Below are 27,507 nucleotides of genomic sequence, written 5' to 3' on the forward strand. Positions count from 1 at the left end.
CATTACCAAAATGGTATTCTTTTGGATATTTCTCCTTTAAATTGCCATATACTTGATCTTAAATGGGATCACAATAAAAGAGTTGGACATTTCTATTATAGGTTTACATTTCCATTTTAGGATGTTGAGACGCTTATGCATGTTATGAGGAGAAACAGCCATCTAACTCAAAGTCAGCTTTTGTTAGACAAGTACAGAATTATGAATGTATTTATTTCATAGTCAGAGAATTTAATAGAGATGGAGAGAAGGCTATGGAGAAATAAACGTGCAACTTTTTCTTTAATGTATATTTCTAAATTTGGGTTAACTACTATGGGTAATTGACAAAAATATTTCCCAACAGCCTGTCCACCATTTTACTTTGCCTTTTCAAGGTTACAAAAAGATTCCAGGGCTTTTCACCACAGAAATAAAATACTAACAAGCTTATTCGGTATCATTTTTCTGCAGATTGGGTAGCAATACATTATTTGTAAGGCTAGCATAGTTTAAGAAATAATCCTTCCTCTAAACCCTGATGGGAGTTATGTTTGACTAGCTAAGTGTTTGAATACATAAATGCATTCAGCCTTTGGTATTTAAAGTGAGCATCATTAACTCAACATTTCAACTTAAACTTTGCTTAAAAGATAAAGTTTCACCCAAGTGAAATCAATGGGAGGTGTGTGTGAATATATGAGGTTTCAGCTTGGCCCACTGAGGAATTTTGATTAAAACAGACAACCAGATAAAGAAATCATCAAAATAGAGCAATTATTGGTTGAAGAAAAGATAACACTAAAAAGTCCTGGCAGTTTTTCTACCTAAGTCTGAGTAACATGTATTTGGGAGCATTTAAGACTCCATCTTTTATATGTTTAATGGTTTGTTTCACACCAACACACCCAAAAACACAAGACTGGTTCCTGAAATACCAGCTTGTCTATAGTGGGACTTCTATTAAATGATCCAATTTTCCTAGCTTCTTTAGCATATTGATTCTTTCCCCAAATATTCACTAAGTGTTCACTCTTCACATTATTTGCTCAAGGAAGTTTGCCTCTGCTTTTCAAGAAAGACACTAAAGGGAGTGGTAACAAAATCTTGTACAAATATGGTTTAAGAATTTTACTAAAGTAAAATACTAATAACAGATCAGAATTTCCCATCACCCTTTACTCTATGTGGCATGTAAGCATAGAAGGGAGATAGGACAGGAGCCCCTGCCCCAATCATAATATCATTAAAGAATAAAATTTAGCTTTCTAGACATGGAATCTGATATGCACAGTTGCATGTAGAATCCCTTTCCACTCTAAACATATTAAAGTGTGGACACTAATTTACTATTTTGAATGAAAATTCATGAGCGACTTCCTCATGAGAAAAGCAGCCTGCCTTTGCCATTAATAAATAAAAAGGAATATGGAGTTCTTTCCAGCAGTAATTTTCTCAATTCTCATATATGCCCACATACATGTGAAAATGCCTGAGAAAAAGAAAACCATCCCTACAAATTTATTAAAGACTGGCCCCACTTTCTCATGGACTCATGGGCTGCCTGTCCATAAGCAGTTGTTACTATAACAAAAGCCATTAAGCAAAACAAAATTCTAATCTCCAAGGTTAGAAAATATCAATTAGAAATATCAGTGTAGGGGATATGTAGGATGGCTCAGTGGTTTAGCACCTGCCTTCAGCCCAGGGCATGGTCCTAGAGTCCTGGGATCGAGTCCCATGTTGGGCTCCCTGCATGGAGCCTGCTTCTCCCTCTGCCTATGTCTCTGCCTCTCTCTCTCTCTCTCCGTCTCTCATGAATAAATAAATAAAATCTTTAAAAAAAAAGAAATATCAGTGTAGATTTCTGAATGTATTTGGAGGACTCTGTTAGGCTGTCAGGAAGTCAAACTCTTATCTAAATTTCCAGATAATATGCTTTTAACTAAGTCTAGCCAAAGAGCTGGAAAACATTCTGAAGAATTTAGAATCAGTAGTGATTTTGACAGAAATGGAGGGACAATACAAAACAAGAGATGATGTCATCAAAAAAAGAGAAAATAAATCTTCCTACATTGTCATCTGTGTGTTAGAGTGGACTGGAGCTACACATGCTACTGGCATACTGGGTCACCAGACTCACGTCAGGCAGCTTAACCTTTTGTAAAAGGACCATCCCACTCTCAGCCTCACAGGTTTTCAAAGATTTAATAAGTAATAGAGAATATTTACTCTTAGGGTTAGGGCAGGAAGTAAATAGTCTGGATATTACTCTCTGCCACTTAATTCCTAACAAAAGCCTGTTAGCAGAATTAACATGGATAGCCCACCTACAATGATTTTGTTTATCTCATCCATCAAGGCTGACCCTGACCAGGGAGTGCTATGCTCAGACTACAAGGTTTTAGTTACTTGTAGAACTGTCCTTACCGAATTATGCTTTGACATCACTTCCTCAGCCCATGTTTAATAACTGCCTTGGGAATTTCATTTCTCTTGTCGGGATATAGTATCACAGATGACTGTCTTCTCCTTAAAGAACTACAGGAGAAACTCCTCAGGCCTCAGTGGCAAAAGAAACTGTGCTTCCCTTGATATATATCATTTTAAATCCTAGAACACCATGAATTTTCTGATAGAGGAGATTTTTTTTTTCTTTTCTTTGGTATGGAAAATTGAGAGCCAAATCACAACCCCTCTTGAGGATATGCAGAGAATAAGCATTTGTTTGTTTTCTTACGCATATTTTGCTTTTGCTTAACTTCTGTCAAATATTTATTTTATTTTATTGTAAATATTTTTGTAAGTTGACTCAAATCCTCTGTGAAGAAAATGGGAGAATGAATAAAGGAATACATTTTAAAGAGTTAAGCTCTGCACATTACAATGAGGTAGATTAGATTTGTCTTTGGTACTCTCATTGTCCCTGCTAGCATCTATCTGCCTTTTCAATGGGCCTCATCAACTCTTCAAGGCAGTACAGAAATTAAGATGGAAGGGAGATACAGATATATATCTTTGTAAGTTGATTTTATTGTTAACTTTGAAGTAATGGTTCCCCAAAGAGTATGCTTCTGCCTCTCTGGTTTGCCCTTTGCTGAATCCTTGGCATGGTTGGCATTAGATCACTGAAGTGGAAGATTGTCCAGGTCTAAAATTAGTTTAATGTACTTGCACATTAAAAGGGTATAATATCATGACTCCAATGAATAGAGTTCTACTGGTGAGATTCTTTTTTTGTAGCCCAGAAACACCGATTTTAATAATTGCATAGTAGCCAGAATAGCAGTCATCCAGAAGGTAGCCAGGTACTTTCTGCTCCTTTTAACTGCATGCTGTGTTGTAATCTCCCTATTTAATAACATCAGAATACAAAAGATGGAGCAAAGACAACATGAAATGAACATCAGCTATTCATTAGATTGAGACAGGATAAGAGTCAGAGGAAGAAAGTAGAAATTCATGGTGGAAATAAGGTTTTTTGGGGGTTGCCTAGTGATTTATCTTTGAGAACACTGTCAACATTAGCTCTAATAAGAGGTGGTACTTCATTTTACGGCTGGTGTATACCAAAAAGAAAACATTTTATTATTTCAAAATATTTAAATATTCCAAAAACACCCATTGAGCACAAATTAAAAATGGTCATTTTGTATGTGAGAGAGAGAACCAGCAAGACAATATGAGCAAGCACCTATGTTCCTCTAACTGCAACAGAGATATTTTTGGTATGTTGTTCAACAGAAAACCCTGAAGATCACCCTGCAGCAGTAAAATACAGGGTGATTATATCCCTTCTCAGGTGGTTAAAATCATTCAGTGTATCTTATTGCTTAATTAATTTAGAGAATCAAATTTGATCTTTAATCAAACAATATTTTAAATAGTGATATATTTGTCTTCATTTGTCAAAATCATTTCCCTTTGGCAATGCTTTATATATATCTGTATGTGTTTTTTCATACAAATATAAAGATGCTTCTTTTTCTTTTTTTTTTAAAGATTTTATTTATTTATTCATGAGAGACACACACACAGAGAGAGGCAGAGACACAGGCAGAGAGAGAAGCAGGCTCCATGCAGGGAGTCCGATGTGGGACTCGATCCCAGGTCTCCAGGATCACACCCTGGGCCAAAGGCAGGTGCTCAACCACTGAGGCACCCAGGCATCCCAGATGCTTCTTTTTCTGAAGGAAAATGGACTCACCTTTCCTGCCAAATTTTTGTCTATTTAAAGTTCACTTAGGGGGCACCTGGGTAGCTCAGTGGTTGAGTGTCTGCCTTTGGCTCAGGTCATGATCTCAGGGTCATGGGATCAAATCCCACATCAGGATCCCTACAGGGAGCCTGCTTCTCACTCAGCCTATGTCTCTCTCTCTCCCTCTCTCTCTCTCTGTGTCTCTCATGAATAAATAAATAAAATCTTTAAAAAAAAAAAGTTCATTTACTTCAATCTGTTGTGTTTGGGAATTATCTGTTTGTATTTCGGAGTAAATTTTATACCAAAACCTTGCATGGTAAGGGGTGAATTACTCATATATTCTTAGATACAGGGCATAAACCTTGACTATGTCTCCATCTGTAGACATTGCTCGAATTTCCACATAGCCAGAGAAAGCCTGGCATGTGGCCAATGAGACTGAGGTATCTTCTAGAACTTTACCACAGGAGCAGAAGTCCCTAAGGACTTGCTTGGTATTCCCTCCTGATCTCAGGAAGCAGAGTCAAAAAGAGCTCCATGCCCTTCTGCTTCAACAACATCAAATTAGTATTTATAGTAAACCTCAATACGCATACGTGCACATACATACACCCTCCCTACACAGTTACTGTCTTGTGGTTGAGATTCTCACTTTTTCTCTATCAATGTACCTTTTATAACAGCTCAGATATTCCCTCCCCCCATAAATCTCTCCAATTAGGCAGACCTCCTAAGTATCCCCATAATACACTCTATCTTGAATTTTACCCACTGTTTCATAAGGATGTATCGGAGTTTATCTTTATACCTCCCTAGACTATAAAGTTTTTTGTATCTTTTCTATTCCAAGCATCTCATATCACTCCCTGCTACACAGTAGTTGCTCAATGCATATTTCACTCACTAATTTTTATATATCTATTACATTATAAATATTTCGGATATTTTCTTATCAATTATTGTATTTCTGGGTTACAAAGTCTATATGGAGTTAGGAGGGTAGGAGGATGGGCAAAATAGGTGAAGGGGATTAAGAGGTACAAACTCCCAGTTATAAAATAAATAAGTCACAGATGAAAAGTATAGCATATGGAATATGGTCAATAATATTGTAATAACATTGTATGGTAACAGGTGATAACTATACTTACTAGGATAAGCATTGCTTAGTGTGTAGAATTGCTGAATCACTATGTGGTGCATCTGAAACTAATACAGCATTGTATGTCAACTATACTTTGTAATAATTTTTTTAAATTTAAGAACATGAAGTAGACTGGGATAACTATGCCCATTTTACAGAGAGAGATATTGCATCTTGAGGAAGTTAAGTGTCCCAGTCGAGGTCACATAGCTAAAAAGCAGAAGAGTGCCAACCTGAATTAAGGTCTTTAATTTTTAATCTAGTACACACTCTCTCCTCCTTTAAAAAATCAGACTACAGGGAATTCATGACTATCCCTAAAGGTAAATGTGATTTGTGTAGTTAAGAAGCTATATGAGCAGTCCTAATTCACTCTAATATCTGGGATCAGAAGCTTTTACCTGCAGCTTTGAGACAGAAAATAATAGGTGACTGTAGCTCTAAATTCCTGCCAGTCAGGGTACCACCTAGAATTCTCAATGACAGAATTTTTATTTTGGAATACTTGCATAATATAGCAGGAAAGATTCCAACTGAAATAAAAATGTTTGGACTATCCATACTTTTTTCAAACAAGCATTCCTTAAAAATAACATTATGTCCACCTCGGTGGGGGAGCAGTTCACCATAGAGTCAGTTCCTACCTCTCTCAGCCTCTGCTACCCCATAGTTACCACATTGTCCTTGTTGATGGTTGAGGAGCCCAAAAATCCTAAGCTCCGGATCTGCTTCCTGGGCATTTCCACTTGAATATTCCACAGACCATCAAAAGAACTATGTCCCAAACACTCAATCTCCCTCCCCCCACTCCTGCAACTGCCTTTTCTTCCCCACCTCAGTGAAAGACATGTCCATTTGCCAGAGGGCACAAGTCTGAATCATGGAAGTCCATTCTTTTTTTTTTTTTTTTTTTTTTTTAGGATTTTATTTATTTATTCGTGAGAGATGCAGAGAAAGAGGCAGAGACATAGGCAAAGGGAGAAGCAGGCTGTCTACAGGGAGCTCCATGTAGGACTCAATCTGGGATCATGACCTTAGCCAAAGACAGATACTCAGTCACTTAGCCACCCAGGTGCCCCTGGAAGTCCATGTTTAAACTCCCCTTCCCTTAATGCCCCCTACCTACTTGGTGTCCAAGGCCTGTCTTCAACTTCCTTCTTTCAGTTTCCATTAGGAACTTTCAGCTTCCATTGCTACTGTCCTAGGTCAGGCCCTATTTCTTATTTGGATGACTGGAATAGCATCTTAAATGAGCATTGCCTACTCTTGCCCATGCCAATCTATTCTTCACACCACTGCCAGAATATTGTTTCAAAACTGACATGCTGGGCAGCCTTTACTGGTTCTAGAGGTTTGTATACACTGCTGCCTCCATAGGAAGCATTCTCATTGCCATTTCTGACTCTGAGACATATTCCATGACACTTATGGAAGGTCTTCCTGATTTATATACATCTGCCACACACTGTGTCCCATTGTCTCTACATCCCCAGTACAGCCTGCACTTAATGGTTGTTCAACAAATATTCAATATAAATGACACAAAAGCCATTTGAATCCAAATCCTATTTCATTTTTTTTAAGATTTTATTTATTTATTTGAGAGAAAGAGAGAGTGTGTCAGAGAGAGCACAGGCAGGGAATGGGAAAAGAGAGAAGCAGGGAGCCCGCTGAGCAGGAAGCCAATGCAAGGCTCCATCCTAGGACCCCAGGATTATGACCTGAACTGAAGGCAGACACTCAACCAACTGAGCCGCCCAGGCACCCCCCCAAATCCTCCTATTTTCTTTCTCCTCCCTGAACTAGCAATTAGAACTTCAGAGTAGTTCTTTTCTCTCTTTCTCATTCCCTCATCTGATGGGTCATCAGTTCTTTCTGGCTTTAGTCTCCAATCCTGTCTCCTGGATTCTCAGTTAATTTCTCGGTTAATTTCTAAACTAAAATCTTCATTGACAAAAGCAGTGTTTCTCAAACAGAAGCATCAGAATCATTTGGAGGGCTCATTAAACAAAGGTTGCTTGGTCTCCAGCTCTAGACTTCCCAATTTAGTTAAGTCCAGAGTGGGACTGAGAATTGGCATTTCTAACAAATTCCCAGGAGATGCTGATGCTGCTGGTCCAGAAAAGACACTTTGAAGACCACTAGTGCAAAGATTCTCAACCAGAAATGAACGTTAGAGCAAATGAACATATTTATATCCTTGGCTCATGCCTGCTTCCCGAATCAGAATTTTCAGTGTGGGTGGGGGATGGCAGGCATTTCTCAGCTTAAAGGTTCCACAGGTGATTCTGATGCACTATCCTGGTTAAGAACCATGAATTCAATGATTAACTTCAAGAGCTGGACTTCACCTTCTTCCCAAGCCTTATTTTTCACATATACCCAACTTTCTACCCTGCTTTCCAGTCATATGGAACCAGCAGGCATTCTAATGATTCCAGATCTTTGCTCCCTCTCCCTGACCCCCACACCAATTTTAGCTACTCATTTATGTATTCATTCACTGAGCATCTAGCACATGCCAAGCACCGTAGCAGATTCAGGGCAGAGTATGGTGAGCATGACAGAGGTAGCTTTGCCTCATGGAGTCCACCCTGTTCCTCTGAGCTCCTCTAGCACTCTCTGCTTCAAATGCTGGCTTACTGTAACACTTCCTTGCTGTCAGTGTAAATTTCATGAATTTACATGGTCTGTCTTTGTAGGTGCTCAATAAACACTTGTTCAGATTAAATTGAAAAGCGCTTCCCCTGACCCAGCCTTCTTCCCCCCCCCCTTTTTTTATTTGAGTATAGTTGACATACTATGTTACATTAGTTTCAGGCATACAACTTAGTGCTTTGGCAGGTTTATACATTATGCTATGTTCACCATAAGTATAGCTAGTCATCTGTCCCATTACATCACTATTACTACAAATATCACTGATTATATTCCTTACATTCTGCTTTTTAAATCTTGTAATTTATTCTATAACTGGAGGCTTATATCTCCCTCTCTCCGTCACCCATTTTGCTTATCCCCTACCCTCTCCCATCTGTCAGCCATCAGTTTGTTTTCTGTATTTATCATTCTGATTCTGCTTTTTTGTTTGTTCATTTTTAAGATTCTATTTATGAGTGGAATCTTATGGTATTTGTCTATCTCAGTCTGATTTATTTCCCTTAGCTAATACCCTCTAGGTCTATCCATGTTGTTTCAAATGGCATTATCTCATCCTTTTCTGTGTAATATGACTATGTAATATTCCATTGTGTATATGTACCACATTTTCCTTATCTATTCATCTACCAATGGATATTTAGGTTGCTTCTGTGTCTTGGCTATTGTAAATAACGCTGCAGTAAACACAGGCAAGAACATACATGGGGAAAAGACAGTCTTTTCAATAAACGGATAGCTACATGCAAAAGAATAAAACTGGACTCTTTTTTTTTTTTTTTTTTAGAGAGAGAGAAAGAATGAAATGAGGAGAGAGGGGAGAGGGAGAGAGAGAATTTTAAGCAGGCTCCATACCAAGAGACTCTTAAGCCCCAGTGTGGGGCTTGATCTCACAACCCTGAGTTCATGATCTAAGCCAAAATCAAGAGTTGGATGCTTAACGGACTAAACCACCCAGGTGCCCCCAAACTGGACAAATTTCTAACAGCATACACAAAAATGAATCCAAAATGGATTAAAGACCTAGATATAAGACCTGAAACCATAAAAATCCTAGAAGAAAACACAGGCAGGAAGTAATTTCTCTGACACCAGCCATAACAACAATTTCTAGACATATCTCCTAAGGCAAGGGAAACAAAAGCAAAAATAAACGACTGGGACTATATCAAAATAAAAGGCTTTACCATAGTAAAGGAAACCATCAAAAAAAGAAAAAAAAAAGACAACCTACTCAATAGGAGAAGATATTTGCAAATGATTTATCCAATAAAAAGTTAACATCTAAAATATATAAGGAACTTACACAACTTAACACCAAAGAACCAAATAATTCAATTTAAAAAATGGGCAGAGGACCTAGACACTGTTCCAAAGAAGACGTACAGATGGTCAACAGACACATGAAAAGATGCTCAACATCACTGACCAAGCATTCTTTCAAAAGTGGTCTCCACAGTCCTCTCTCTACTGTCTTTCCTGAGTTGCTCCAACTCTTCCCACTGCAGTCAGAATTGAGGTCTGCCTTCCATGAGCCACAGCCCCTACCCAATAAAAGATTTCTAATTTAGCACTTTATTCCATGCTGCCTACAAACTGGCTCCTTTTACCAAACCATGAGCCTCTCCTTTTTGCCCTTTATCTCTGCACTTCATATTAGTAATATTTGCCAAATTAATGAATTAAGTCAATTTTGTTTTCACTTAAGCTTACTTCCCAATGTTCTTGCCCAAACTTCCTTGTGGCTTTAATCAAATCTCCTTAAGACTCTTCAATTTCTCCAGAGTAGAAAAATGTCATAATTTAATTTCATACACTATAGAATACGCACAACATAGGATTTAGAGGAAAAAATGGTTATCAGGAGTCTGAATGAAATCCTCAGAGAAAAAGCAAAGCATGACTTGATGAACTGTCCACTGCATTCAGACCAAAGGCTCTGCATTGAGATCTTAGCTCCAATTTAGATAATCATCCTGGGCGTGCCAGTCACCTCACCTTTCTGCCTTCCAGTTCTATCATTTATAAACTGAACAAAAGACATGGTTTGTGATCGACAGTAAGCCTTGACAGCGAGTAGGATGCTACTTAATGAATTAAATAGCATCTTTAAAATTCAAAAAATGAAATCAGACAACCTCTTGATAGAAAAACGTGTCAGGAAAAAAGATGGTTACACTTTACAAAATATACAAAAGGTAAGTGTTCTTGACAAACTCTGCTCAGACTATCATGCCATTCACACAGTAGGCCTTCAGGGAATATTTACCAGGCAAAAGAAACCAAACAATTTGTAAATGCTTTCATGTAGATTGCCAGGAATCAAAAAGCACCAATCTGCTCCCATAGAGAATCATCGATGACTCATGCATTGCATGTCCCTCCAGAAAGCCACGGTTTCCCACTTTGCAATGTAGAGCCAGTGCCAATGTCTCCCATAGGTAAACAACTCTGTTACTAGCATTCAGACAGCCTCACATACATTCAGGAAAATCTTTCCACCACACATATTCATGACTGTTAGACACACAGTTCATAGTTGTATATAAGCTCTGTTCTAGCATCTTGATGTCCAACTTTTTATCAAGCCAGAGAGGTGCAAATTCATTTCTAAGCAATATTGTGGTTATGTAAACTTCCTAGAAATTTAAGATCATAGTTCTACCTAGCAGCTGAATCTTCCCTGGCATAGCCTATCCATTTTTTTTCAACCACGAACTCCTAGTATGCATGTAGACATGGGGAGGAAATAAAAATATATGAATTGTATCACCAGCTTAATTTTCTCTTTAGTGGATTGGATGTCTGTATATGGAATGAGGACCCTAGAAAGCCCACACTATTCCCACAGTTGCTTATTGGAAACAATGCTCATTCTACACAACAAAAGGAACAGTTAATGAAGTTTATGTATCATTGGAGCAGATAATTTTACAAGACTGTGTTCTTAAGGCTCCGGAATTAAGGATTTGACTGTGGGAGCAGGGAGTCTTGGGGGCAGGACACCCCAGATAACCTCACCCACATGCATTCCTCCAACAATGCTTTTCTGTATGTAAACAGAAAATAAAAAGGAGTATATGGTTTTTGTCCCTAGTATTAAATAGCTGCCTTTTCTTCAGCACACTCTTAAATTTCTGCACAATGCACAGCCTTCAGCACCCCAAGGAACATAAACAAAGGATATCAGGCAAGTTCACCTACTCCCACTTCACAGAACAATGCTTGTTGTTAACTAAGCAATTCCCAGGGCAAATTTATGATTTGTGGAACCCAGAGTAAGTACTCAGGTTAGGTCCTTGGAATCTGAGGTCAGAAGCACGTGGTGCCCGCTCAGTCCTTGGGGCTTTTAGAAAACATGAAAATGTGACCTAAAGTTTGTGCTTGCATCTACACCAAAGACTATTTAGGCATTGAGAGGAACTAAAGCATGTTAAAGCCTCAAAACAGCTTATTGTTCTTGCTCCAAGATTTAACCTTTTCTTTGTTATTTGCTGCTACTCTTTTCTTCTTCTAAATACTTATGAATGTCTACTGAGTCATCTAAGATAAATCAGATATGTTCATAATGTGTCTATGTATAAAATAGTCTAGCGAGGGCAGCAAATTTATATAGATTTGAAAATCTGAAATTTGAAAACTTGGAAAGTCCATTGCCATTTCCTAAGCAGAATTAGAACTCTTATCCTTTCCCTGGATTCTTAGACTCTGGGTTTTATCACAAGACAGAATTTATAATCAGTACTTAATTTATCCTCAAATATCTGTAACTATAAGCACTTAAAATATAAGTGCAAATAAGTGCATGAAAAGATTTCTTTCCTCCTGACTTTTCAGGGAATATTTTGACTACAGTTATATGCCATAGGTTTATATAACGCTTATTAACATGTAATGGAACTTGGGGGAATGATTTCTTCCCTTTATCATAAGTCTGGCTCAAGTATAAAAGTGAAATAGATTATTGTTTCCATTTTTATGAGTATACTTATTATTAAGTCATTAAAATAATGAAATAATTAAATTTAATTAGTACTCTTTTACTCTTTGGTAATTATTTATAAAATAATAGAATTGAGCCAGAAAAGACAGAAAAAGAAAAAATACACACACAATATTTAAATAACTTTTGTTAACTAAGCAATTAGTTATAGCATTTGAAAATATCTGGATGTATGAGTTAATTATTTAATAGTATGGGTAGTTAGTATAAGGCAAATGGAGTCATATGTCTCAGGCTGAATGAAATTGTTGATGGGTCACTGAACTTGTTCGGTCCTTTCACGTACGATAGACAAATCTAGGGCTAGTCTGTTATTCCAATTGACTTTATGTGAAGCCAACTGGCTAACCCAGGGTCTCTAAAGGATTATTAAACAGCTATGTTTTCAGGAAAATTATGTTCTATCAGATTTCCAGTGAGGTTTTGATATTTAAAATTCCTTGGATAGACTTTGAAATAAATGGCAAAGTTTAAAAAGGGGGGAGAAAAACTGAAAAAACATTTACGAAGAAGAAAGACCAACACCATGGGCACGCCGCAGTCACACATCACTCCTACCATCTCTGCTTCAAAACGGAGATTTGAAACTAGTAAAAAGGCTGTTTTGGAAAAAAATGACAACAGAGTTAGGAAGTTCTGGGCTAAATGACAAGGGTGGATAAAATCCACAGCCTCCCATTCTCACACAAATGGAACAGAACACAGATGCCTACTCTCCTGAGCTTCTCCTGATATGCCCACTAAGGAGGAAATGCTTGCCGAACACCCGGTAGGGGAGAATCATTGAAAGAGTAGAGATTGGTGACAGTAAAACAACAAAAAGAAGAGTTCCCTACCCATTGCCTCCCACTGAATGAACTTTTGACATATCGGCAAACTCTTCTTTCCTCTTGCTGCTGCTGGTGTACTGCTCGCTGTACAGCTTGAGGGACATCTGCTCAACAGCATCTCTTTGTGCTTCCAGGTAGCAGAGTTGAACCTCAGCCTGGAGAGAGAAACAAAGAGGGATTGCTGTTTTAATCCTCAAGGAATGCATTTCAAGTGAGGTGTAACAACGCAAAGAATGGGAATTGTTCACATCATTATACTGCTCCTTTTCGGGCTGGATTTAATGGGATCAGCTGGGCATATTACAGAATTATATTTTAGATCTGAATCCTATAAGTCCCTCCTTAAAATATGACCTGAATAAATGAACTCTCAGAAGACTCAGTAAATATCACAAAATATCCCTGAGATCATGATACTGTATGATGAGATTTTACATAAAAATTCTGTGAAATTCCTTAATAATATTCTTCTTCATATTGCCACATATGTAACATTTATTTTTTAAAGATCTCCCTCCAACCCATACATCTGCGTGGACACAGATTCTGAACGTTTCTCATTATCTTCCCTGAGAAGAATAAAAAAAGCCGAGTACTAATTCTAATACATCTTCAATAGTGACAACAGACTTCTTTTATTACAATTTGAGGGGTCCTCTGTGTTATCATCTTAAGTTTAAAATAGAAGGAATAGTGATTTTGCTTACATGTTGGGTTGAATTGTTATATCCTTCATAGTTACTTGGGGCTTACTGTAGTAAAGAGAGGTAGTAAGTTCACCATGCTGTTTTCTATCAAACCAAGGCTAAAAGAATGCTGAATAATATTTGGCATGGAAATGTATTGAATAGATGCTTTATTTATTGCAGCTGTTATGATCCCTGTGGCTTTAGGGTTCCCCAGAACACCAGATGAGACCGGGAATGCTTGCCCACGGTAAAGGGAGGGGAAATGCTGAGTTCCTGTGCACTGTAGGCCAAAGCAGCTCTTATTTTCTTTTGGCCTACTTCACTAAATCCAAGCACGTCCGTTAAGATTTCTGATAAGCCTTAAAGCTGCTACTTCTTTCTAATTTAATTACATATTGTGTTAAAGACAGTTCTGGGTCAGCTGTTAGGTAGTTGCCAGAATTCTGTAATAGTTAAGAAAAGCCAAGTCAGACATGACCTTCTACTTTTTGTGAGCCAACCAAGGCCTTTTGCATGATCCCTGGCTTTATAGACTTGACCATGGAAGAAGAAGAAGAAGAAGAAAAAATAAAATAAAATAACAAAACCAGAGGTGTAAAGTGGCAGCTGCTTAAAAGAGCAAATCAGGACTCTGTAAATGAAATGGCCAGTTTAGATCTCCAACCATTCTGGAGTTCCTTTGTTGTTGCTTTCTACAATTTCTAATTCTGAACAGTCTAGACTACGGAGGAGAAACTTTTTTTTAAAAAAATGCTCAAATTACTATATTCTTATTGAAGTTTCAGAAATCAGTTAAAAACTGTAATCTGTATGTTGGTTCATGTGAATTTTTATTGCCCAAACTAACTGGTAACTGAGAGTCAAAGAACTTAAAAGCAATAATCCTCCCAATGCCCCTCCTCAAGGCTGTAGGGATAACGAGGAGATCATCCCACACCAAGTATTCTAGTGGAAACCCCATTCAAATTGTGTAACTCCACCATTAGGGATCAAGAGGCATGTCTGATCCCTAGAGGTTCCCATATATTTTTAATCGCCCTAAGGCAACAAGCTGGACCACTCTTTGTTCTGGATAATGACCTCACAAATGTATATGTCACTGGTCACAAAAAGAGTCATTGAGAGTGAGATCGGCTCAATTTAGATATCACTACTATGAAAAAATAATTGGACCTCATCCCTTTGAGATCCTCTGCCATTTCTGTGTACAAAGGGACACACCTCACATATGACAGAGATACATGGAAAAGAGTTTAGAGAACAATGCTGAGCGTAACTTGGAGGATAATTAGTCACCTTATGAAAATGTTTGAAATGTTGCAATGTAAGACTTTTATTGCACAATATCTCACAGGCATTTGACATAGGAAACTTCCCTGGACTAACAAAGAGATGAGTTAGATGGCCCAAGTCTTTCCTATCGATCTCTATTTCTCTCTCTGCTTTCAGTGATTCATTCCTAAACGTGATGATAAAAATAGAACCAAAGTAGCTCCTTCTGCTAAGGTTGAATGGCTTTGCCAGTCTAAATCTCTCTGCAGACTGGTTAAATTTTTCTCATACTATATCTTAGTCCAAAGATGAATTTTTAGGAGGAAGATTTGAAGAAAATACACTTCTAAAAAAAATAGTAACATTGGATGTCTGATTAAAAGAATTTTATTTATTAGCATTTATGATAATACTGGACACTTTTGGACTATATTTTACAAATGGTAGCTCAGCTTGATTAAATAACATTCTTGATGTGTTATCAACAGAATTTGGCAACTTACTTTTTAAGGTAAATAAAGAGGAGCAAGAGACAACAGACCCTGTGACAGATCAACTTGTTGCTTCCTGGTCGCTGAGAGCCCCATGATGCCACCAATGGGAGTAGGTGTATAAAAAAAGCAATATGGATGGATGAAACAGATGAGTTAGATTTGAGTCTTTGGGTTTGAGTACTGGTGAAATAGCCAAAACAAGATGTTCAGTAAACATGTGAAAATACCAAGTTGGACATATAAAACTGGAAGCAACGGTTGACATTAGGATGTGAGATGAGAAAGTGATGGGACAGAAAGAAGATCAGTTCTTACTTATTCTACTCAAGGTCTGCATTACCCTTTGGCTGACCTAATGTGATGGATTCTCAATCATTCTCCCTTTCCTTCTCCACCATCTCCAATCTGTTTTACAGATGGCTCATTGATTGATTTCTGAATCATAGCTGAGATCACTGGTTGTTGTTGCTTCAGGGCTTAATTCTGGACTCCTTTTCTTTATTTATACTATTTTCCATTACTTTCAGTGCAGTCTATACAGGTATGGCTTCCAATCTTCTCCTCTGAGCTCCACACTTACATATCTAACCAACCACCCGACATTGCCACTTAGATTTACTTTAGGCACAAGTATTCAAAACAGAACTCTCTCTTCTCATTCTCACCACATCCCTCAGAATTTTCTGTACGTATATCTCTCCTTTCAAACAAATGGCACCATGTGTTGCTCAGGTCAGAAAACTGAAAGTCATCCTTAACTCCTTTTATTTCCCACAGACATTTACTCTCTAAATTCCATTGATTCCTCTTCCAGAATGTCTCTCTTGTCTGTCTGCCCAATCTGATTCCTGCCAGCTTAGTCCAAGCCTTTGTCTCCTCTCTCCTGCAGTACAATTATCTTCTAACATGCATCTCTCTTCACCCATTCCTACCTCTCCAATCTCCCTTTACAGTGGCCACAGTCATTTTTATAAAACATAAGTTGGTTGCATACTGAATTCAGATCAAGGCAAAAAAACAAAACAAAACAAAACAAAACAAAAAAAACCCAAAACTTCTTCCATGCCCCAAGAGGTTTGGTTCCTGCCTACCTCAGATGTCATTTTTCTACTTGTCTCTTGCTTAATCACCATGCCCCTGTCATCCTTGCCTACTTTCAGGTTCTTTAAACAACTCTTTCCTGTCTCAGGAAATATTCCTTTGCACATATTGTTCTCTTTCTCTGGAACATTCTCTTACTAATATCTTCTCGTCCTTCAGCTCTTAGTTGACATTTTTTTCTCTCATAGAGGCCTACCTGGACTACCCTATCAAAGGTAGATTCATTCTATTTTTTTCTCTTTTGGAACAGTGTTAATCTCCTTCCCAGCAAATAACAGTTTAAAATTCTTGTGTTTACTGGTTTATGCTTTTTTCTGTCTCCATCTCCAGACTCCAAGCTCCATAATGAAGCTGTGTCTGTCTCCTTTGCTATTTTGTATTCCCCACAACTTGGCAGTATCTGGAAAATGAGAGGGGCTCAGTAAATAACTGCTGAATAAATGAATTGTACATTCATCTATCCATCCATTTATTCCTCATACGTTCATTGGACCATTCTCACATGTCAGGGACTGCACCGGGGACTGTGGATACAAAGAAGAATGATAAAGAAGGGACCACAGTATAGTGGAGGAAGGAATGATGCCAATAGAGAGCTACAAGTATTCCACATGAGATGCATATGGGGGGAGGATGGGACTTGAAAAAATAACTAATTGTCTGCAAGTGAGGAACGGGCAATAAAAGCTTGAGAGAGGTGCCATTTATTTTTTTTGTTTTGTTTTGTTTTTAAAGATTTTATTTATTTATTTGACAGAAAAAAAGATAGAGAGAACACAAACAGGGGGAGCAGGAAAAGGAGAAGCAGGCTCCCCACCAAGCAGGGAGGCCTGCACAGGACTTGATCCCAGGACTCTGGGATCATGACCTGAGCTGAAGGCAAGATGCTTAACCAACTGAGCCACCCAGGTTCCCTGGTGGTATTTGAACCAGATCTGGGAGTATGAGTATGACTTTGCCAGGTGAAGAAGCAGGTAAATATCTTTATAGGCAGAGTAACTTGTCTGTTCAAATACCTAGAGTTGTGAAAGGATGTGGCATGTTCAGAGAATAGTGGCTGGACCTTGGGGGCATTTGGATGAAGAGTCTAACAGTGAAGGGGATTGGCTGTAGAGAATGTCAGATTAGGGAATTTGGATGCTATCCAACAATATGCCAGTAGAAGATGTCATTGTTTCTGTGAAAGCCCTCATCTTTTTCCATCTTTCTTTTTCTGTCATGGCAAGAGAGTCATCTGATGTATTTAGTCCAAATATGCTCATAAAGAACCTACCTCCTGATAGACTTTTAGAACACTGCATTGAGAAGAGAATTAAGTTTCCATCAGGCCAGTGTCCCAAATAAGTGCTGAAGAGGTTCTAGTAATTTGTACCTCTAGTACACCTTTAACATAATGTTATTGACTGAGTACCCTCCTCCCTGCCAAGTCATATTTTGAATCCCTTACCCCTTATGTGACCATATTTGGAGATAGGGTCTTTAAGGAAGGAATTAAGATTAAATTAGGTCCCAAGGGTGAGGCCCTAATCCAATAGGAATGGTGTTTTTATAAGATTAAGAGTATTCACACAGAGAAAAGACAGTGTGGGGTCACAGGGAGAAGGTGGACGACTCCAAGCCAAGCTGTGATGCCTCATCAAAATCCAAACCTGCCAACATCTTGATCTGGGATTTTCAGCCTCCAGAACTGTGAGAAGTAAATTTTTGTTGTTCAAGCCACCCAGTCTGTGGTATTTTGTTACTGTCATCCTAGCAGACTAATACACATAATAAAGTTAGAAACATTGCCTTTTCATCTGAAGTTGAGTATTATTCCTTTGCTGCTTATCATTAACAGTATGTTTCCCACTTTGTTTTATAAGCACCTGGAGCCTAAGTCACTAGGGACAATCCTCTTCAGATTCAGACTACAAATTAATACCTTAATCAGAACAGAAGACACAGTGTGCTAAAATATTTTATTTAAATTTGGCTTTGTATGTGGTGATCCAAATTCAATAACCTTCTTTGGGGCCTGAAGAAAATTACCCAACCACATACTTCCCCCTGATATTGTATCTAATAACCAAATAGCTAATCCATGATAAATTTGAGGGGTCAAATTCCCTAACAGCCTTACAGGATTAAACACAAGGTCACTTTTATAATCACATATAGACATATCCCATACCCTTGCCCTAACGAGAATAAGACCTAAATAGTTAAGAAATGTCAATTATTTCATTATCACTGCATGTCCCAGCACCCTTTGCTGGATTAAGTATACTGAGAATGTTAAAAGTAATTTCTCTCTTTTTTAACTCATGCTGTTAGGTCTACCTGCACATTCATACTGTACTTCATAGCTTCCCACCGTAGCTACCTGCCTACTTGCATCTGGGTCCACATCCTCTTCCATCCCTCCTGTTTCTGTGGAAACTTTCCATATTTCTATCTAAAACCAATCCCTACTTGTGCACCAGACCTCCTCTTATCTACATAAAGATTATCACCTCAGCAGTAAATTGCCCTTCTTTCCCATATTAAGTTTTCCTCTCCTCAGTATTATTCTCATCAGCATAAGCGCATCAGCCAGAAAAATGCTGTTGCTTTCCCCTTGGTGAGGAGAAAACAGAAGAAGAAGAAGAAAAAGAAGAAATAATCCCCAGACACCACTGACACTAATCTGTCCGCTGGCCAAAGCCCCATTTCTCTGTTATAGCAAAATCACTTTTATATATGCTCTATGTCCAATTCTGTTCCTATTTTCTCTTGAACACACTCCAATCAGGCTTTTGTCCACATTCTCCATGCCAATGGTCAGTCCTGAGTCCTGTCTTCATCCTATCTTGGCCTGCTCCGGCAGGGCTTGTAGGCATGCTATGCTCTAAGGGCACTTGGCCTTGTTTGCATGACAGCTAGTCCCTAACCTCCCTCAGGTCTTCACAGAAATGTCATCTTCTCATTCAGGTCCCTTTCTGATCTCCTGCTTAAAAATTCAATTCACACCCACCACCCTGCAATCCCTATACTCCTTCATACATGTTTACTCTATCTAGCCAAAAGATGGTATTTATATTGTATTGTCCATCTTCCCCCAGTAGATTAGAAGCCTCATGAGGGCAGGACTTTATTCTATGTTTGCTGCTGTATCAATACCACCTTGCACAGCACAGGGCATAGGACAGGCACTCTATAAAAATTGGTTGAATAAATTAACTGAGTTTGAAAATCTGAAATGGTTTAAAATGTACAAAGAAATAAAACAGATTGTTTGAAGGCTGCAGCCTCAGCTTGATTTCTGAAACTGTTGGCTTCATTCTCACTTAGAAAGGAGACTATTTTTTCTTTGACAAAAGAAAATTATTGAAATACATAACTTCTCTAGGAGAAAAAGGGAGAAAATCTTCTTTAATTTAAGAATCATTTGATAATGTTTTATTCAGCTAACAGTGATCTTACATGCCATATATTATATTAGAAACTCACCACAACAATCACACACCTATAGAATGAAAACTTTAGCTATTGTCTTCAGTGGTAATCTTCACAATACACTTCAAAACAAGTTTTAATCTTCTGGGTAGGAATTTGTTTTAGCTCAATAAAATCCAATTTCTCATTTTAAAAAAAGAAGAGTCATTTAAACTTTTGAAGGAGACATTAACAATGCCAGTTTGTTTTTGGAAGAGTCCCTGGTTACTTAGAAAGATCTTTTACATAATGGCAGGGGGATGAGAGAGAGAGAGAGAGAGAGAGAGAGAGAGGATTGTATTTTTCCCAGCAATAATTTTGTCTTTTGGAAATATATTTCCACTTTCACTACACAGAATTTTCTTAACCTTTAATGTGGTATCTCTAAGCACATGCCTTTTTCTCTTCTTGATATATTTATTATGACCTCTCTTTCCCCCCTCCCCCATTGTATCCCTTTCATGCAACTGGCCCAGATTGCCCCTTCTTCTGGAAGCACCTACAGGTCTCAAGACCCCATGGGCCCTGACAAGGACTCCCAGGGTTGGTGAGAATCTACACTTGTAAATCTCTATGATTTTGTTTGGTAGAGTTCCCCATACTCCAGGATTTAGAGCTATCACCTTTACATTGAGACTGTTATTTTCACCCCTCAAGATCCTGCTTATTTTGTGCATTTTTGCTTTTGTCATCATTGTAGGTGGTTCATAATTTCCTAAAATAACTCGCCTTTGGGACTAAATTCAAAGTGCATCTCCTTTGAGGAGGGTGTGAGATCCAGTATAGATGAATCCTGAACTTACCTCCTCTCATGAACACAACAAATATACAGCTACATATAAAACAATTCCGTCTGCAAAGGACCCAACAGCTAACTGAACAGCACTTCCACAGCAAAGGATAAAAGGGTCACATTGAGAAGAGGAGGATAGGCAGAGACACAGTCTAAAAAGAAATCTCACCTCAGATGCCATGACCCACAGTCAAGAGGGATCTTATAATATGAAGCTTAGCCTTGAGGAGCAAGGGGTTTTGACACCCCATTCCTTGGGAACTGCAATGGAAAGATGAGCCCCTAAAGTGTTTGGCCTTGAAAACCAATGGGACTTCCTTCTAGGAGAACTACAGGGATATACGGAATATAAAATCTACTCTTAAGGGCTCATTCACAGACCAGTAGCCTAGGGATGCAACAGTTTGAAAGGCACCTACACCATAAGTGAAGGAAACCCATTTGTTAATATTAAAGTGTCTACCAGAAAGGCAGGAAGCTGTTTGAATTCTCTCTGAGGCAAAGGCACTAATGGGCACCACTTTTGCATTCTGCTTCTGTCTCACTGGTGTTGGTCCTATGCAGGGATATTTTCATATCACTTCCTAGCCTGCTAGCTCTGGTGGGAGTAATCACCCCCAAGAGCTGAGGCCATGCCCTACAGCCAGCTGGGCTGGCTGACCACCTGGCCCCAAATACCACAGTCAAGCTCTCAGGCACCATGGTGGGGCTGGCTGAGTGCTCTCTCCCAATGTCTTCAAGCTTCACTCCACCCCACCATATCTGGTCGGAACATGCAACCCACACAGGGGATACTCCTTGAGCACCTGGCTCTAGTGGCTAAGGGGAGTGTATTTCTGGTTCCCACAGGCCTGAAACAATTGAAGAGATAGTCTTTGACAGGCTACCACCCTCAGGGCACTACACAAACACCAGACTACAATACGCCTGCAGTCTTCATGTAAAAACAGTCCTATTTTCTTGTCCTGGAGCTTCAGACCTGAGGGGAAGATTTTAGATTTTTCTGTACATCATAGGCTAATGGAAGTACCCCCAAAAAACATGGGTGAGAAGAAACAATAATTTCATCCTCCTTTGATCTCACCACAGCTTTCTGATACCTCCCAGAAAGGTGCTTATACACATATCTAAAGCCATATCAGCAACTGTTGCCCAGGGATACCTCCAGACCTCTGGGTCTAGAAGTCAGCAGGGTTTATGATTGCAGACCCACAGATTGTAGATATTTAAATACCTTAAAAGATAATTCTTGAAGATCTGGCTTACAATTATCCTAAAACTAGGCACTAGATCCCTCCCTTTGGAACCCTGAGAGGTTTTCGCACACCCTCAATAGCAGGGAACTATCAACAACGAATCTGTCTACTTAGATAATTACAAGAGTCTGAGAAAAAAACAAAAGCTAGAGCAAGGTTGAACAATAAGTTCCATCACCTATACAAGGCCATTCCTTCAAGACTTGGAGATGTAGCTCTTTCATCTAATACATAGAAACAAAAACAGAGAGTTGAGCAAAACAAAGAGACACAGGAATATGTTCCAAGTTAAAGAACAAGACAAAACCTCAGAAAAAGACCTTAATGAAATAAGTAATCTACCCAATAAAGAGTTCAAAGTTAATGGTCATAATGATGTTTAATGAACTTGAGAGAATGAGTGAACACAGTTAGAACTTCAACAGAGATAGAAAACATAAGAGAGTACCAAACAGAACTCACAGAGCTGAATAACACAACAGCTGAATGAAAAAATACACTAGATGAGTTGAACATACTAGAAGAACTAGAAGAGAGGATTAGTGACCTGGAATACAGGGCGCTGGCACTCACCCAAATAGAACAGCAAAAAGAAAAAGAGAATTTTAAAAAGTGAAAAAAGCTTATGAGACCTGTGGGAAAACATCAAAAGGAATAGCATCAGTATTATAGATGGAGAAGAGAGAGAGAGAGAGAGAAAGGGGTAGAAAAGCTATTTGAAGAAATAATGGTTGAAAACTTCCTTAACTTAGAGAAGGAAATAGACATTCAGGTCCAGGAAGCATAGAGAATTCCAAACAAGTTGAACCAAAAAGATTTATACCAAGACAGATTGAAATTAAAATGCCAAAAGTTAAAGAGAGAATACTTAAAAGCAACAGGAGAAAAACAACTTGCTACATACAAGGGAGCCCCCATAAGGCTATCAGCTGATTTTTCAGCCAAAACTTTTCAGGCCAGAAGGGAGTGGCATGATATATTCAAACTGCTAAAAGGAAAAAACTTCAAACCAAGAATATTCTACCTGGCAAGGCAATGATTCAGAATTAAAGGAAAAATAAGGACTTTTTCAGACAAGCAAAACTAAAGTAGTTTATTACTACTAGTTGGCCTTACAAGTAATACTAAAGGAACTTCTTTAAGATGAAAAGGCACTAACTAGTAACAAGAATACATGTGCAAGGAGGATCCCTGGGTGGCTCAGCGGTTTAGCACCTGCCTTTGGCCCAGAGTGTGATCCTGGGGTCCCAGGATCAAGTCCCACATCAGGCTCCCGCATGGGGCCTGCTTCTCCCTCTGCCTGTGTCTCTGCCTCTCTCTCTCTGTGTGTGTCTCTCATGAATAAATAAATAAAATCTTTAAAAAAAAATATGTGCAAGTAAAACTCTCACTGGTAAAAGCACATATATTGTAAAGGTTGTAGATTGCTACTTATAAGGCTATAAGAAGGTTAAAGCACAAATGTAGCAAAATTAACTATAACCATAATAATTACTTAAGGGATACATGACATTAAAAAATGTAAAGTAGGACATCAGAAACAGAACACATTGTGGAGGGGAGTAAAATGGTAGACTTGTCAGAATGTGCTCAAACTTAAGACGCTATCAATTTAAAAAACTGTTGTATACGTAGGGTATTACATGTGAATCTCATGGTAACTACAAAGCCAAAATCTACAATAGATACACAAAAGATAATGAGAAAAGAATCTAAACATAACATTAAAGAAAACCACCAAACTACAACAGTAGAAAGGAACAGAGAGAAACTACAAAATCAAAAAAATTGGCAATACATATATACCTATTGATAATTATTTTTAAAATAAGTGGGTTAAATTTTCCAGTCAAAAGCATAGAGTGGCTAAATGAATAAAAAGAACAAGATCCATCTATATGTTGCCTACAAGTCACTCACTTCAGGTCTAAGCATATACACAGACAGAAACTAAAGGTCTGAAAAAAGATATCCCATGCAAATATAAATTAAAAGAAAGATGGTGCCTCTAAATCTATTCAGAAAAAATAGATAAAGCAAAGATTGTAATAAAAGGCAAAGAAGGCCATTATACAATGACAGAGGGAATCAATCCAACAAGAGGATATAGCATTTGTAAATATTTATGTACCAAACATAGGAGCTCTTAAATATATAAAGCAAATATTAAAAGACCTAAAGAAGGAAACTGACAACAATAAAATAATAATAGGGGACTTTTAATACCCCTTACATCAATGGACAGATCATCCAGACAGAAAATCAATATGGAAATATCAGTCTTAAATGACACATTAGTCCAGATGGACTTAATAGATATACACAGAATTTTCCATCCAAAAGCAGAATACACACTTTTCTTTAGTGTGCAAGGAACATTCTCCAGGACTGATCATATGTTAGGCCACAAAACAAGTCTTAACAAATTTAAGAACTCAAATTTTATCAAGCACATTTTCTGACCACAGTAGTACAGAAAAAGAAGTTAGTTACAGGAAGAAAACTGGAAAAATCACAGATATGTACAGATCAAGCAACATTCTACTGAACAACTAATGGGTCAACAAAAAAATCAAAGAAATAAAAAAGTACCTGGAGACAAATGAAAATGAAAATACAAAATACCCAAATCTTTGGGATGCAGCAAAAGCAGTTCTGAGGGAAGTTTACAGCAATACAGGCCTACCTCAAGAAACAAACAAAAAGAATCTCAAATAAACAATCTAACTCTACATCTAAAAAGAAGGACAAATGCAAATCAAAGTTAATACAAAGAAGGAAATAATAAAGATCAGAGTGGGAATAAATGAAATAGAGACTAAAAAGTCAGTAGAAAAGATCAATGAAACTAAGAGATGGTTCTTGGGAAAGATAAACAAAAATGACAAACTTTTAGCTAGACTCACCAAGAAAAAAGAAAGAGGGCTCAAATAAATAAAACCAGAAATTAAATAGAAAAAGTTACATTTGATATGACAGAAACACAAAGAATTATAAGAGACTACTATGTGCAACTATACCACAACAAATTGGACAACCTAGAAGGGATGGATGAATTCCTAGAAACGTACAATTTTCTAAGACCGAATCACAAAAAAATAGGAAAATCCGGACAGGCCTATTACTAGAAAGGAGATTAACTCGGTAACCAAAATCTCCCAACAAAGAAAAGTCTAGGACCAAAGGGCTTCACTGGTGAATTCTTCCAAATACTCAAAGAAGATTTAATGCCTATTGTTCTTAAACTCTTCCAGAAAAGATGAAAAGGATGGAGAGCTCCCAAAATCATTTTATGAGGTTAGCATTACCCTGATACCAAAGCCACACACACACATACATACACCCCCACACACACAAGGAAAGAGAAAATCATAGGCAAATATCCCTAATGAACATAAATGCAAAAATCCTCTACACATATTAGCGAATTGATTTCAACAATACATCAAAAAGATCATACAACATGATCAAGTGGGATTTATTCCAAGGATGCAAGATAGTTCAACATTCATGAATTAATCAACGTGACATACCACATTAACAAAATGAAGGTTAAAAATCATAAGATTATTATCTCAACAGGTCTCAATAGGAAAAACATTTGACAAATGTAGCATCTATTTATGATTTAAAAAAAAACTCTTGGGGTGCCTGAGTGGTTTAATCAGATAAATGTCTGCTTTCAGCTCAGGTTATTATTCCAGAGTGCTGGGATCAAGCCCTGCACTGGGCTCCCTGCTGAGCCCTCCCTGTCTCCCTCTACCTCCCCAATCCCCACTAGTGCTCTCCCTCTCTCAAAAAACGAATAATAATAATAAAAAAACTCTCAAAGTTGGTATACAGGGAAAACACCTCAATATGATACAGGCCATATATGGATACATGGCAAACCTACAGGTAGCATCATATTCAATGGATAAAAGCTGAAAGATTATCTTCTAAGATCAGGAACACAACAAGCATGCCTAGTCTCCCCACTTTTATTCAACATAGTATTGGAAGTCCAAGACACAGCAAGTAGGCCAAAAAAAAAAAAAAAAAAAAAAAAAGAAAAGGAAAGAAAGAAAGAAAAAAGAAAAAGAAATAAAAAGTATCCAAATTGAAAAGGAAGAAGTAAAACTCACAATTTGCAGATGATATGACACTAGATATTTAAAAAAAAAAAAAAAAAAAACCTAGAGACTTTACCAAAAAAAAACCCTTTTAGGACTAATAAATTAACTTAGTAAAGGTGCAGGATACAAATTCAATATACAAAACCATGTTGTTTCAACATACTAATAATGAACTATAAGAAAGAGAAATTAAGAAAAAAATCTCAGTTACAATTATATAAAAAAGGATAAAATATCTAAGAATAAATTTAACCAAAGAAGTGAAAGACCTGTCCAGTGAAAAAAGAAACTGAAGAAGATACAAATAAATGGAAGAAGATACAAATAAATGGAAACGTATTCTGTGCCCAGGGACTGAAAGAATTCACGTTGTTAAACTGTCCATACTACCAAAGCAATCTATAGATGCACTGAAATTCCTATCAAAATTTCAATGGCATTTTTCACAGAAGTAGAATAAATAATTCTGAAATTAGTATGGAACCACAAAAGATCCTGAATAGCCAAATTAATCTTCAGAGAGAAGAACAAAGCTGGAGATATCAACACTCTCTGATTTCAAACTATGCAATAAAGTTATAGTAATCAAAACTTGGTATAGACACACAGACAGACATATAGATCAATGGAATAGAATAGAGATCCCAGAAATGAATCCATACATTTATGATCAATTAATTATTGACAGAGGAGGCAAGAATATACAATGCGGAAAAGACAGTATCTTTAATAAACAGTATTGGGAAAACTGTACAGCCACATGCAAAAGAATGAAAGTAGACCACTATTTTGTATAATTCACAACAGTTAACTCAAATGAATTAAACATGTGAATGTACGACCCCAAATCATAAAACTCTCAGAGGAAAATGTAGCTGGTGAGGTCCTTGACATTGGTCTTAGCAATGGGGGACCTTTTTTTGTTTTTGCTTTTGGTTTTTGGATATGACTCCAAAGGCAAGGAAAATAAAAGCAAAACTAAACAAATGGGACCACATCAAAATAGAGAGATCCTATATATGGTAGCAAAGAAAACCATCAAATGAAAATGAAAAGGCAACCTACTGAAGGGGAGAAGTTATTTTCAAATCATACATCCAATAAAGGATTTATATCCAAAATATATAAAGAACTCATACAGCTCAACAACAGCAACAAACAAACAAAAACAATTTAAAAATGGTCAGATAATCTGAACAGACATTTTCCCAAAGAGGACATACAGACAGCCAATAGGCGGGTGATGTTCAACATCACTGATTATTAAGGAAATGCAAATTAAAACCACAAAGAGACATCATCTTACACTCGTTAGGATGGACAACACAAGAAATAACAAATATTGGAGAGGATGTGGAGAAAAGGGAACCCTCATACACTTGGTGAGAACTTAAATTGGTGTAGCCATTATGGAAAACAGTATGCAGATTTCTCAAAAAATTAATAATAAAACTATCATATGATCCAGCAATTCTGCTTCTGGGCATTTATCCATAGAATACAAAAACACTAATTTGAA

The 27,507-nt window shown here is 37.6% G+C and overlaps 1 protein-coding gene across 5 annotated transcripts in view; it reads right to left on the bottom strand.

The window, feature by feature from the left end:
- AKAP6 (A-kinase anchoring protein 6) overlaps positions 1–27,507 on the bottom strand; it is a 486,958-nt gene that overhangs the window by 132,699 nt on the left and 326,752 nt on the right. For all 5 annotated transcript variants that reach the window (XM_041758859.1, XM_041758854.1, XM_041758855.1 and 2 more), the window contains one exon: positions 12,822–12,970. In XM_041758859.1, coding sequence (XP_041614793.1) covers positions 12,822–12,970 — 149 coding nt within the window. The remainder of the gene's footprint in view (positions 1–12,821; positions 12,971–27,507) is intronic.

The sequence above is a fragment of the Vulpes lagopus genome, chromosome 6, assembly GCF_018345385.1.
Source record: "Vulpes lagopus strain Blue_001 chromosome 6, ASM1834538v1, whole genome shotgun sequence".
Lineage (NCBI taxonomy): Eukaryota > Metazoa > Chordata > Mammalia > Carnivora > Canidae > Vulpes > Vulpes lagopus.